The following is a 13,712-nucleotide window of genomic DNA, read 5'->3' on the forward strand; positions in this document are numbered from 1 at the left end:
TCAACAGCAACAGCCCACAATCACCTACTCAGGACAGCTGTTTTATTGGGACCATTTCCAAGAAAGATTTAGCTTGATGGTGGTGGGTACAGGGTAATATTAGCATAAAATATTTTGCTACATAAGGCAGTTTGACCAAATGTTGATCAGCTGCTGAGTTCTAAATTCCTGATGTTTAATACTGTTGTCACCAGTGGAAGATTGAACAAAATTTTAAAAATTAAGAAGAAATATAACAAATGCCCTTTTTTTAATATGCTATTCTATTTCATTAGGACCTTTTCCAATTTCTAATAAATTAAGCAGGGGTTTGGGTTGTAGCCGTGTTGGTCTAAGGACATAGGCAGACAAGGTTCCTTGGGTGAATTTGATATCTTTTGTTAGACCAACCCAAATGGTTGGAGAATAGTTATTAAGCAAGCTTTCGGGTTCAAAAACCCTTCGTCAGGCGAAGTATGTGAATGTAGTATCTTATGCTAATATGAATATCTAATCTAGTCAGGTTTCAAAATAGCTACTTTGAATTTTTAGAAATTAAATTATTTCAGAACTAGGAGTTACACTTATATCTGATATATCAAAAATAATGTTGACATTCAACCAGATAATATGATTATAGTTCATGTATATTGCATTTTAGTTACTAGCTTTCTAAGTCAAAGACTTTAAAATTCTATATAATGAGATCAAGTAGTGTTTTTAAATAAATTGTGCACTCTTCTATAACACCATTGTAGAACCCTAGCCTTCAGACAAGCACCGAACCTCGCCAACCTCATCACCAGAAGCAAACTTCCTCAACCCCAGAACACACCAAAAGGATCCAGACCGTGCCAGGACAAGAAATGCAAAACCTGCCAACACATCTCCTCACCCCCACTATTACTACACCCCACAACAGAGCCATCAGCATCCCAGGATCTTACAGCTGCACCTCCAGAAATGTAATATACCTCATCCAATGCACCAAATGTCCTGATGGAAGACATGTAGGAGAGACCAAACAACAATTGCGCACCAGAATGAACGCACACCGGAAATCCATCAAAGACAGAAACACTCAATTACTGGTGGGGGCACATTTCTCACAGGAGGGCCACTCTCTCTCCAATCTCTCAGTCCTGATCCTCAAGGGAAACTTACACAACACTTCCCAGAGACGAGCCTATGAGCTCCATTTCATCAACCTGCTGGATACTAGAGATCATGGACTAAACATAGACATTGGATTTTTGATACATTATAATCTGCCTGGCAACTGACTCCCCAGCCCAACCCAGCCCCTGGCTTCTTTACTTTTCATTCCATCCAGGAAGAGCACACACCAACTGCTGAAGCTTCCTTAGCCTGACGAAGGGTTTTTGAACCCGAAAGCTTGCTTAATAACTATTCTCCAACCATTTGGGTTGCTCTAATAAAAGATATCAAATTCACCCAAGGAACCTTGTCTGCTCTAATAAATTAAGCAACACTTTAAAAACAGGATGCCAGGGTTTTCAATGAAATTGTTTATATTATAACAATTTTACTTTGTATTTTAAAATAGCTTTCTTCCTCCATCATTGAAGTAGAAATTTAAATATTTTCTTTCTGAAAAGTTTAAACAAAGTGCAAGCAGCTACTTGCCTTTTAGTTATTCATTGGTAAAGAAACAGAGGAGACAAGACATTTTAATTTTACTGTGAAGGTAAACATATGAGGTCAGCCCTGAGTAGGGGTGATCTGAATTTTGTGGTAGTGCTGACATTACTAGCGTACTCTTGGTATATGCTGCATGTGCCTTGTATCACTTAGCTGGTTGTTATATTTGTGTAGCAAAAAAACACCATTGTGTCAGTGAAGATAAAGTCATACAGTGGATATGTGGGAAGAGATCCAACTCTTAAGGCATGCCCAGCAAAAGACAGGGCAATGGCACCTCAGTTTCTAAGATGCCACCCTGTCCTGACTTTTGCCTGACTTGAAACTAATATGGCTAACTACCTCTCTCTACTATAGGGTATGTCTGTGGTGCAAGGTAGCACCATGTAGAGATTTTCCACAGTAGTTCTGCACATGCTGGCTCCAGAACCAGAAAGACTCTTATGGCAGTAGCATGGTGCTACATGTGGGCTAGTTACTTCAGTAGATCATGTTGGCTTTTGTATAGTGCTGACTTCCAGAGCAATCACATGTACGGTTAGTGTCATCTCTGCAAGATGCTGCCTTATGCCATACAATAACAGTTGGCAACCTTTCCAGAGAGAAGGCCAGAATGACCCGGCTTAAGTCCAAAGAAAGCCAGCACTAGGACCTGCCCACTGCTGCTTCTGTCACTTCTCCCTGTCACCCAGCAATGGCACAGGTAAAGCCTTCTGTGGCCAAGGCTTCCCCTGATTGCATAGGCCAGATCCAATAGCACTGTATGCCAGATCCAATGCCTCGTGGGCTAAATTGAGCCTGCAAGCCAAAGGTTGTCAACTCTGCCATATAAGACTTATACTTAAGTTTCAATTCAGCAAAGCATTTTAGTATGCACATAAGTCCTTGCATAAGTTGTTTTATTGAAGCACATGAGCACGTGTTTAAAATTAACCATGAGTTTAGCTCTGTAATTGATGACTCAAAAGGCAGTAGAATAAAATAGTTTGCTTTACATGCTTTGTTGAATAAGGATAGGTATGTAATTTGAGGCCTTAGGAAGAAATGAAGACATCAGCTGATATCTTCTGCATGTTTATGTCTTGCTCAGATAGTAGCCCCTTGGATTTTAAACAATCTTTGAGTACAACGTGCATTGTTAGAATACCCGTTTATTTCTATGACCATAGTCTTATGTTATCATTGTCATTTGTTTGCAGTTTTTTATATAACTAGCAAAGCTTGTTTGGAAGTCTTAAGCATTCCCTTCTAATTAAATAATTTTCTACTTTTGACTTACCCTATTTCAATTGTGGAAGCTGATTTTAGTGACGACTTTATGATATACATTCTTTTGTTCCTTTCAGCCTTTCTTCTGTTAAAGTATTTTTTTTCTTCTTTACTAAGGAAATATTCACATTTGAAAAAATGTAAATGGCTATATACTGCTAAATTCAGCTGCTATTTAATTTTAAATACTTGATTATTCTGCTTATTGTGCCTTTCAGGGATGGTATGCCGATGCATTCATACAATTCGAAAAAATCAAGGACACAGATTTTCAAGCTATGTATCAACTTGGTGTGATGCATTATGATGGACTGGGGACCAAAGAAGACCCTGTAAGTTGTTATCTAGCTCCATGTTTTTAGTTTTTCTTAAAACCTTACTAGACAATCCCTTAAATAGCTTTTTACTATTTAATAATTGTATTAAACATTTCTCAGCATTATTGAGAAAAGATACAAGAAGGACATATTGTCAAAGAGAAGCCTCAAGAGTGCAATTTATGGCATAGAGGTAGAGCACTGTCTCATCATACAGTGACAACTAATGTGTTTAAATGGCCCATTTAAAAAATTGTCTCAAATCTTTTCCTACAACAAAATGGTTTTAATACATTTGAAAAAAACTTTTTTTGTTCACTGGCTCTTTCAAGTGCAGCTGTTAAGGACAGAGAATGTGTCTTTGTATTTGGAAAGTACCTGACTTACTTTTCATGCATTGAAAACGTAACAAACAGAATTTTTCATTTATATTTAAATTAATTAAACCTAGTGTTATTAAAAATAAAGCACCAATTTGCAGAGTTTCAAACTATCCCACAATCTTTAGCAAACCTGTTCTAGAACAATCAGTAATTAAGATCCTACAAACAGTATCAGTAAAAATTAATTCCATTCTATGACAATTCATTGACCAAAAATTAATTCCATTCTATAAATCTTTCTTCTGCCTCTGTAGAGCAGTAATATTTTTATATTACAGAGAGAATTACATTGTTTTTGAGAGAGGAAAAAAGCAATGTATTAGGTCTGCTGGACTCTTTCCAATTTGTCCACATCCTTTCTGTAGTGGGGGGCCCAAAACTGGACACAGGACTTCAGATGTGGCCTGACAATCATTTCTCTCCATCTGCTGGAAGCGCTCCTGCTAATGCAGCCCAGTGTTAGCCTTCTTGGTGACGAGCACACTAGTGGCTCATATTCAGCTTATTGTGTACCCCCAGGTCCTTTCCTGCAGAGCTGCTGCTTAGCCAGTCAGCCCCCAGCCTGTACCAGTGCATGGGATTGTTCTATCCTAAGTGCAGGACTTTGCACTTGTCCTTGTTGGGCTTCATGAGATTTCGTCTGGTTCAATCTTCCAGTTTGTTGCAGTCTCTCTGAATCCTAACCCTACCCTCCAGTGTACTCCAAACTTGCTAAGGGTGAATTCCATCCTGTCTTCCATGTCGTTGATGAATGTATTGAAGAAAAATGGCTCCAGGACTTACTCCTGGGGCACTCCACTTAAGATCAGCTGCCAATTAAACAGAGAGCAATTGATAACTAGCCTCTGAGCCTGATGACCCAAGTCAGTTTTCTATCCATTTCACTCATCTTTTCTATCCACTTCACTCATCCAACCTGTAGTCCCATAGCTTGCTTTCAAGAATGTTGTGGGAAACTGTATCAGAAGCCTTGCTGAAGTAAAGGTATCTCATGTCCACTGCTCCTCCTGCATTCACAGAGCCAGTCATCACATCATAGAAGGCTCATCAGGTTGGTCAGGCATGACTTACCCTTTGTGAATCCATGCTGACTGTTCCTAATCACCTTCTTCTCCTTGAAGTGCTTAGAAATGGATTCATTGAGGATCGTCTTCATAATTTTTCCAGGGACTGAGGTGAGGCTGACTGGTCTATAGTTCCTTGGATCCTTCCCTTTTCCCCTTTTTTAAATATGGGCACTATGTTTGCCCTTTTCCAATCATCCAGGACCTCTCATAGCCATGAGTTTTCAAAGATGATAGCCAATGGCTCTGCAGTCACATCAGTCAACTCCCTCAGCACCCTTGGGTGCATTCTACCCAGCCCCATGGACTTGTATACGTTCAGCTTTTCTAAATAATCCCTAACCTGTTCTTTCACCACTGTTGGCTGAGCACCTCCTCCCTAAACTGTGCTGACAGGTGCAGTAGTCTGGAAGCAGACCTTGCCTGTGAAGACCAAGGTGAAAAAAGTATTGAGCACTTCACCCTTTCCTGCATCCTCTGTCACTAGGTTGCCTCTCCCATTCAAGTAAGAGACCCACACTTTTTCTCATCTTCCTCTTGTTGCTGACATACTTGTAGAAACCCTTGTTACCCTTAACATCCCTTGCTAGTTGCAACTTCAATTATACTTTGGCCTTCCTGATTTCATCCCAGCATGCCCAAGCAATACTTTTATATGCCTCCCTGGTCATTTGTCCAAGTTTCCACTTGTAAGCATCGTTTTGTGTTTTAGCTCACTGAAGAGTTCCCTGCTAAGCCAAGCTAGTCTTCTGCCATACTTGCTAGTCTTTCTGCACATTGGGATGGTTTGTTCCTGCGCCCTAAGGTTTCTTTAAAATATAATTAGCTCTCCTGGACTCCTTTTCCCCTCAGACTGGCCTCCCAGGCAACTTGCCTATCAGTTCCCTGAGTTAGTTGAAGTCTGCTTTCCTGAAGTCCAGGGTTCTTATTCTGCCCCTCTCCTTCCTTCCTTCCTTCCTTGAAGATCCTGAACTCAGTCATCTCGTGGTCACTGCTGCCCAACTTGACATGCACTACTACCTTCCCCACCACTTCTTCCATGTTTGTGAGCAGCATGGCTTCTAGTTGGTCTCTCCAACATTTGTACCAAGAAGTTATCACCAATATTCCCCCAAAACTTCCTGGATTGCCTGCACACTGCTGTATTGATCTCCCATCAAATGTCAGGGTGATAGAAGTCCCCCATGAGAACCATGGTCTATAATTGAGAAACTTTCATTAGTTGTTTGAAGAAAACCTCATCAACCTCATCCTCCTGGTCTGGTGGTCTATAGCAGAGGTTCCCAACCCCCGGGCTGTGAACGGTCACTTCTGGACTGCAGTTTGCTGGTCCTCAGTTTGCTAGTGCACAGTTACTTCCAGTCTGTGGACTGGTCCACAGTCACTTCATGTCCATGGTCTGCTGGTCTACAATTTAAAAAGGTTAGGAATCCCTGGTCTGTAGCCTGCCTAAAAGGGGTTGAGAACCCCTACCACGACATCACCCTGGTTGCTTTCCTTTCTGATGGAACCCAGAGACTTTCAGCAGGCCTACCTCCAGTTTTATATTGCAGCTCTGAGCAATCATATGGCTCTTTTACATAAAGTGCAACTCCTCCTCTTCTCCTCTGCCTGTCCTTCCTGAACAGTTTGTACCTACCCATAACGGTGCTCCAGTCATGTGAGCTGTTCCACTAAGTCTCTGTTGTTCCGATCACATCATAGTTCTGGGACTATCCGAGGACTTTCAATTCTTCCTGCTTGTTTCCCAGGCTCTGTGCATTCGTGTACAGACACCTGAGGTAACTAGCTGGTCTCCATCACATGGTGAACCTAGTTTAAAGCCCTCCTCAGTAGGTTAGTCAGCTTGTCTGCAAAGATGCTCTTCCCTCTCTTTGTCCAGTGGATCCCATCTTTTCCTAGCAATCCTTCTTGGAACAACATTCCATGGTCAAAGAAGCCAAAGCCCTGCAGGCAACACTGTTTGCACAGCCATGCATTTATCTGCAGGATGCTTCTGCTCCTGACCAGCTCCTTCCCCTTGACCAGGTTAGATGAGAATACCACCTGAGCCCCTGTGCCCTTCACCATTGCACCCAGAGCCCCGTAGTCACTTTTGATCTGTTTAGGGTCACCCTTGGTCTCGATCCTCCCAAACTTGGGGATGCTTGGCCTCTTCCACCAATTCTCTTCCTCCTCTATTGCTAGGGCTCTGTATCTGTTCGTCAGACAAACTGCTGGAGATGGAGATGAAGACTTCTGCTTGCTGCCAAGTTCACCAGCTTCCACCTTCTTAGGAGTCCATGTCCTTTTCCTTCTCTAGCACTGCCTCTGGCAAGCCTTCCTCTGGAGTCCTAGAGGTCTCCTCCAGCACTAAATCAATGAAGTCCTTGTGGCTGAGGATGCTTTTGAGGTTTGCCGCCACCTCCTCCTGTAGCTCTCGTCTGCTCCCTGAGGGACACCACCAGGAGGCACTGCTTACATCTCAGGCAGTCCCCCACCTGGCTGTCACTGGAAGGAACCTGCAAGCTGCAATCTCCACAGTGCCAAACCAGGACCTGGGTGGAAGCCTCGATGGGGAGTGGTCCTGCCTAGACAGCGACCTCACAGGAGCAAAAAGAGGAAGAGCTGGCAGTGCCAGTGGCTCTGGCATTGTGATGTCCTCAAACCATTTCTCTGGGACTCTTAATCCGCCGCCTCTCTCTTCCTGCCTGTAGGTGGTTGTCTACTACCCACTCCTTTTCCCCTCAGGACTCACCTGCCAGGACTAAGGAGATGGTAAAAGATAGGATGTTAATCCCTGAGGGGAGGGGGTGAGAAGTACCAGACCACCCAGGCGTTAGCTCTACCAAGTGCCTGTCTTTATTGGAGTTAATACAGTGTAGCAGACCGCGCTAATTGCCTCATTAGTGTGGAAGTGGCTGTTCAGCGGCTTGGCTGATTGCAGCTTCCCTATTGATCCTCTCTCAATTGTGGCTGCCTCTCCGCCATTCTGATCAGGAGCTGGTTGTCTCTGGGGTCTTTTCTCCAGGGTGCCATTCCCAGACTCTCAGGGATCTCGCCAGCCACTCGCCGTCTACTGCCCTCTGAGTGAGTATCCCCCGCCTCACCGGTCCGATATCAGCCTCCTGTGCCCCTGCTTGCAGTGTCTTCCGTTGCTCCATCAGCCCCATGTCAAACCACTCTCTCTCACTCCAACTGCAGCCTGACCAATGTCATATAGAGGGAGAGGATCACCTCCTTGAAAACCTCTGCCTTAGTTTTTTCAGAGTTTGTTTTCTATGTTTGTTCAAGTGTACTGGTCCAAGTACTGAGCCCTGGGGGACACCACTGATCACCATGCGCTATGTTGACTCAGTTCCATCGACCAGCACTCTCTGGGTCTGACCACAGAGCCAGTTCCCCAGCCATTGGACCATAAGGTTGTCAAGGCCGCAGTTCCCCCATTTTACCATGAGGACATCATGGGAAACTAAGTCAAAGGCTTTTTTGATATCTAAATATATGACATCAACCTCTTCTCCTTTGTCCAGGTGATGTGTCACCTGGTCATAGAAGGAAATAAGGTTGGTCAGGCAAAACCTACTTGCAACGAAGCCATGTTGGCACTCCCTCAGAACATTGTCTGCTGTTAACCTGTTGTCGATGGTTTCTTTGACTTTTTCCAAGATCTTTCCAGGGATTGCGGTCAAACTGATTGGCCTGTAGTTCCCTGGATCTTCTTTTCTTGAAGATAGGCACCACATTGGCCCTGTTCCAATCTTCAGGAACTTCTCCTGAGAGCCACGATTTCTCAGATATCCTTGCCATTGGTCATGCTGTGATTTCGGCCAACTCTTGTAGCACTCGGGTGCATTCCATCTGGTCCAGCTGACTTGTGGATGTCTAGCTTCTCAAGCTGTTCCGTCACAAGATCTTCGCCAATTATAGGCATGTGATTGTCCTTACCCTGGTAGTCCTGCATCCTGTCAGACAAGGTGATCCCCTTGGGCTGGTGGAAAACTGACACAAGGTAATCTTTGAGGAGATTAGCTTTCTCCTGGCTGTCGGTTGTCAGTTGCCCCATTTGGTTCCGCAAGGGTCTGATGTTGTCCTTGTTTTTTTTCCGACTTCCCACATATTTGAAGGACTTTATTGTCCTTGATTTGTGTAGCCAGTTTCAGTTTGGTTTCTGCCTTGGCTTTTCTGGTCCACTCCCTACAGGTGTGGGCCAGTGCTGTGTAATTCTCCTTAGTGGTAGCTCCCAACTTCCATCCCTTATAAGCTCCTCTTTTCAGATTCAGGAGGTCCTATTGAGGCAAGAAGGTCTCCCAAGCCCTTTTGATACCTGCTCCCCAACCCTTTTGCCCCCACTCTGTCCCCTCTGTCACCACCATCATGGTGGCACTCTGCACTCTGATTGGTTTCACTGACCAATCAGAGTGCTCCAAGAGCATTATGGACGGACAGAAAAATGAACTAAGCCCTTTATTATATAAAGAATTGCCTGTATCAGAAATTGGCCTGATGTGGCCAATAAACACCCCGTGCATGAGCACAGCCGCAGTGCAGCACATAGGCAGTGAGGAGCACAGCCCAGCAGCTTGGAAAGCTGCGCGCAGCTGGTAAATCTGTTGTGGTGGATGGGGAGGAGGGAGGGAAGGGACATTGTGGGGCAGATCAAGACCCTCGCAGTGAGGGGCTAGGGCTGGGGCAGGTGCTGCCCAGCCAAGGCGGGGTGCAGGACGGTGCTGCAGTTTGTCTGGGGGAGGTGACTCCTGCTGCTGCATGCACCCCAGGAGGGCACGGGGAGGGGCTGGGGCCTTGGATCTGTGCAGGGCGGGGCAGGCTGCAGCTATGGGTTGGACTGGGGCTGCACTGAACTCTTCCCATCAGGGGCTAAGCTGGACTGCGCTTGGGGTGGGGTGGGCAGTGGTGGCACTGGGAGGCAGGGTTGGGGGGGGGAGGGGGCTTATGACAAATTTCAGGGTGGCTACAGCCCCCCCAGCCCCTTCCCAGCACTGCTGCTGCCCACTCCAGGTGCAACCCTGCTGGGAAGAGCTTGGCGCAGCCCTGACCCTAGCCCACAGCTGTAGTTTGCCCCTCTCTATACAGATCTGTGGGGCACATGCCCCCCTCCCCCATGCCCTCCCAGGGTAAACAGGATAGTGAGAGCTGCCCCACCCCATGCCTCCTGGATGAGCCACAGCTCCATCCCATGCCCCACGCTCACCCTGGCACCCCTAGTACATCTATTGCCAGGAATGCTCAAAAACTGGGCACACTTGAACAAACATAGAAAACAAACTGAAAAAACTAAGGCAGAGGTTGTCAAGGAGGCAATCCTCCCCCTCTATATGACATTGGTCAGGCCGCAGTTGGAGTGCTGTGTCCAGTTCTGCACACTGCACTTCAGGAGGGATGTGGACAACATCAAGAGGGTCCAGAGGAGGGCCACTTGCATGATCAGGGGGCAGCAGAGACCTTAACCTGTTCAGCCTCCACAAGAGAAGGCTGAGAGGGGATCTGGTGGCTGTCTATAAACTAGCCAAGGGAGACCAGCAGGCAGTGGGAGAGTCCCTGTTCCCCGAGCACTACCAGGAATAACAAGGAATAATGGCCATAAATTGACGGAGAGTAGATTCAGGCTAGATATCAGGAGGCAGTACTTCATAGTCAGGGAGGCTAGGATCTGGAACCAACTTCCAAGGGAAGTAGTGCTTGCTTCTATCCTGGGGGTCTTCAAAAGGAGGCTAGATAGACACCTAGCCGGAGTCATTTGACCCCAGCATTATTTCCTGCCCATGGAGGGGGTTGGACCTGATTATCTGCTCAGGTCCCTTCTGACCCTACCAACTATGAAACTATGAAACTTTTTTTAAACAGGGTACCCCTTTTGGTGGGTGGGGGTGGGTGCAGACAGATGGCTGGACTTGAAGCTGGCAGCATGGGGAGCTTGTACCCTGCCGCCACCACCATCTGTACATTTTGCGGCCAGCAAGCAGGGTGGGGTTGCTGACGGCTGACCAAACGCAAAACCAGCAGCACAGAGAAGTGGGGGTACCTGTGAAGCGGAGGCATGGGGGGCGGGGCCACTGCCACCATCCATCACACTGCGTTGCTTTCCTGTTCCCAAGTATCTCCACTTCTCTGTTCCACTGGCTTCGCATACAGCCAGCCATCAGCACCCCTCCCCCCCGGCACACAGCGACAGCGCTGAGAGTATAGATGGTGGTGGGGGCAGCCGCTGCATGCAAGCTCCCCACACCACCGCCACGCACTGAGTGGGGATGGGGTGCAGGAAAGTGGTGCATGAAAGTGGTGCATGACCAATGGAATGGTGGCAGCAGCCCTGCCCCCCAGGCTGCTACTTCCCAGGTACCCCTGCTTCAGCACGCTGCGGGCTTTGTGTCTGGCCATCCGTCAAGGGAAAGGGCATGGAGGGGCCCATTAAGGCCCCTGTGGTGAAGGAGGGAGTGCGGCTGGGGCTGGTGCTGCTCAGCCTGGGCAGGGCACAGGACAGAGCTGCAGCTTGTCCGGGGATGGAGGGGGGAGGGGATGGCTTCCACTGCTGTGCACACCCCAGGAGGGCCTGGGGGGTGGGATGCAGCCTGGATCTGTGCGGGGCAGGCGGGCGGGCTGCAGCTGTGGGCTAGGGCTAAGGCTGCGCCAGGCTTTTCCAAGCAGGGGCTGGGCCAGGCTGTGCTTGGGATGGGTGACAGCAGCCCCGGGAGGGAGCTGTAGCCCCCCCAGTATTGGCCATAGCCCCCCCCAACTCCCCTTCTACCTCCACCAGCCACCCACCCAGAGCGGAGCCGGCCCAGCCTCCACCAGGAAGAGCCCGGCGCAGCCCTGGTCCAACCCACAGTTGCAGCTCACCTTGCCCTGCACAGATCTGGGGGACAAGCCCCCTTCCACCCTATGCCCTCCTGGGGTGCGTGCAGCAGTGCAAGCCCCTCCCCCCCAGCATAAGCCATGACTCCCTCCTATGTTCTGCCCTGGCTGGGGAGTGCCTGCCCCAGCCCCTCCCTCCCTCACTGCAGGGGCCTTGATCTGCTCCTCCCACACCCCTTCCCTCCCCTCCTCCCCTTCCACCACAACAGTCTTAACAGTTGCATGCAGTTCTCCAAGCTGCTGGGCTGTGCTCCTCGCCACCTATGTGCTGCACAGTGGCTGCACACACGAACAGGGCATTTATTGGCCCATTATCAGCCATATCAGGCTGATTTCCAATACAGACAATTTTTCTGATATCGGTGCTGATCCTATTATTGGACCGATGTATCGGTGCACTTCTAATAGCAGTAGCTAAGAAACAATTTGTGAGCTGCACAGTACAGTAGTACTAATTTGAAATCATCATCCTTCACTGAGCGCAATAAACTAGATCGGTGTTTTTGAACCTGTGGTCCATGGACCCCCTGAGGATCTGCAGACTGTCTAAGAGGTCCGCGAAAGATGAGTTATCAATCAAAAGCATGCGAATACCCACATTTGCAATTCAGAGGGGTCCATACCTTCACTCAATTTCCAAAGAGATCTGTACCTCCATTCCAATTTTTTTTTTAGGGGTTCACAAATGAAAGAGAGTTGAAAGCCACTGAACTAGAACAAGGAGTTATAGTATTTATTATCCTTATAAAACTGACATCCCACTCAGAATAATTTATTAGACAAATAGGTCAACATTCTCACAAAAATTAAAGCTTTAATTTATGCACACTTTTTAAGAATGGTAAGTGTCTGAAAATGTGAGAGAATTAGAGTCAGAGCATCGTAATTGATTGCATCCAGGCTTCTTTCCATTTAAGTTTTTTTTTTTTTAGTCTAAAAGGTCTTTGAGTATTGTACAGGTAACTTAATAGACCTGCACACTTTCAGTTTTGTCCTTTTTATCTCTGAAAGTATTAAAATCTTTTAAAAGGAAAAGGGAGTGGAATATATGGAGAAAATCATCAACTCTACCTCCCCCAAAGCAAGGCACTTAAAATATGCTGCTGCATACAACCTTGGTAGAGCATATTTTGAAGGATATGGTGTTAAGCATTCAGCAGAAGAGGCAGAAAGGTAACCTTATTTAATTTTTCCTATGATTTATATGAGACACTGAATGGTAATATCATTTATTGCACCTGCCTTCTTTCCCTTTCACCCTCAATTTTTTTCTTTAGACTTTGGCTTATTGCTGCAGACCATGGGAATCCAAAAGCAAGTGTAAAGGCTCAGAGTACCCTTGGAATGCTTTATTCTACAACAAATCCAAAAGACCTGAAGAAGGTACTGCCTCCCCCCCACACCCAGCCAAATGCTGGATCCAGGGCATATGGCACCTGTTCTGGTTGCTCTGGGACATGTCACACACGGCGCCTGCCCCAGCCAACCCGGATGTGGCCGCATGAGGGGAGAGTGCCCTATGTACTGTATGTCCTGGAACAGCTGGGGACAGGGAGCACTGCATGTGGCATATATCCTAGGCCGGGGCGGGCAATTATTTCTGGTAGAGGGATGCTTACCCAGTTTTGGCAAGCTGTCAAGGGCCGCATGGGTAGCCCCGCCCCTTGACAGGTGCCCCACCCCCTGGTCACCATCTTGGGACCAGTGTCCCAATGTCTTGGGACCAATGTCCCAGGGCCAGCACCAGTGGGGCCCAGAGCAGGGCGCAGGCTGGCAGGGGTCTGTGGGGCCGGGATGGGCTGCACCAGCAGGGAGAGGGGAAAGCTGGCCTGGCTCCATAGAGCCCCTGCCAGCCAGGACCCTGTACTCCTCCCCCCCTGCTCTGGGCCCTGCTGGCACTGGCCCTGGGACACTGGTGAGGACCCTGTGCTCCCGCCCCCGCTCACTCCCAGTGCCCCCCAGCCCCGCAGTACAGGTGGGGGCAGCACACAGCCCCAAACCCCTGCTCGCCAGCAGGGAAGGAGCTGGTGCAGACCGTGAGGAAAAGCAGCTCCTTGCTCACCCTATGGCTGGCACTCCCTGCTGCAGCCACTTGCAACCCGTGCAGGGCTGTCCTGAGGAGGCACAAACAGCCCCACGCTGGCTGTGAGCAGCTGCAGCGCAGGGTGCCAGCCACAGGAAGAGCA

At 47.7% G+C, this 13,712-nt stretch overlaps 1 protein-coding gene across 2 annotated transcripts in view; it reads left to right on the forward strand.

Moving 5' to 3' along the window:
* The window catches only part of LRP2BP (LRP2 binding protein), a 25,551-nt gene that overhangs the window by 1,672 nt on the left and 10,167 nt on the right, over positions 1-13,712 (forward strand). For both annotated transcript variants that reach the window (XM_025208036.1, XM_025208040.1), the window contains exons 3-5: positions 3,129-3,242; positions 12,557-12,699; positions 12,804-12,909. In XM_025208036.1, the coding sequence (XP_025063821.1) occupies positions 3,129-3,242; positions 12,557-12,699; positions 12,804-12,909 (363 nt within the window). The remainder of the gene's footprint in view (positions 1-3,128; positions 3,243-12,556; positions 12,700-12,803; positions 12,910-13,712) is intronic.

This window comes from Alligator sinensis, unplaced genomic scaffold (assembly GCF_000455745.1).
Source record: "Alligator sinensis unplaced genomic scaffold, ASM45574v1 scaffold528_1, whole genome shotgun sequence".
Classification (NCBI taxonomy): domain Eukaryota; kingdom Metazoa; phylum Chordata; order Crocodylia; family Alligatoridae; genus Alligator; species Alligator sinensis.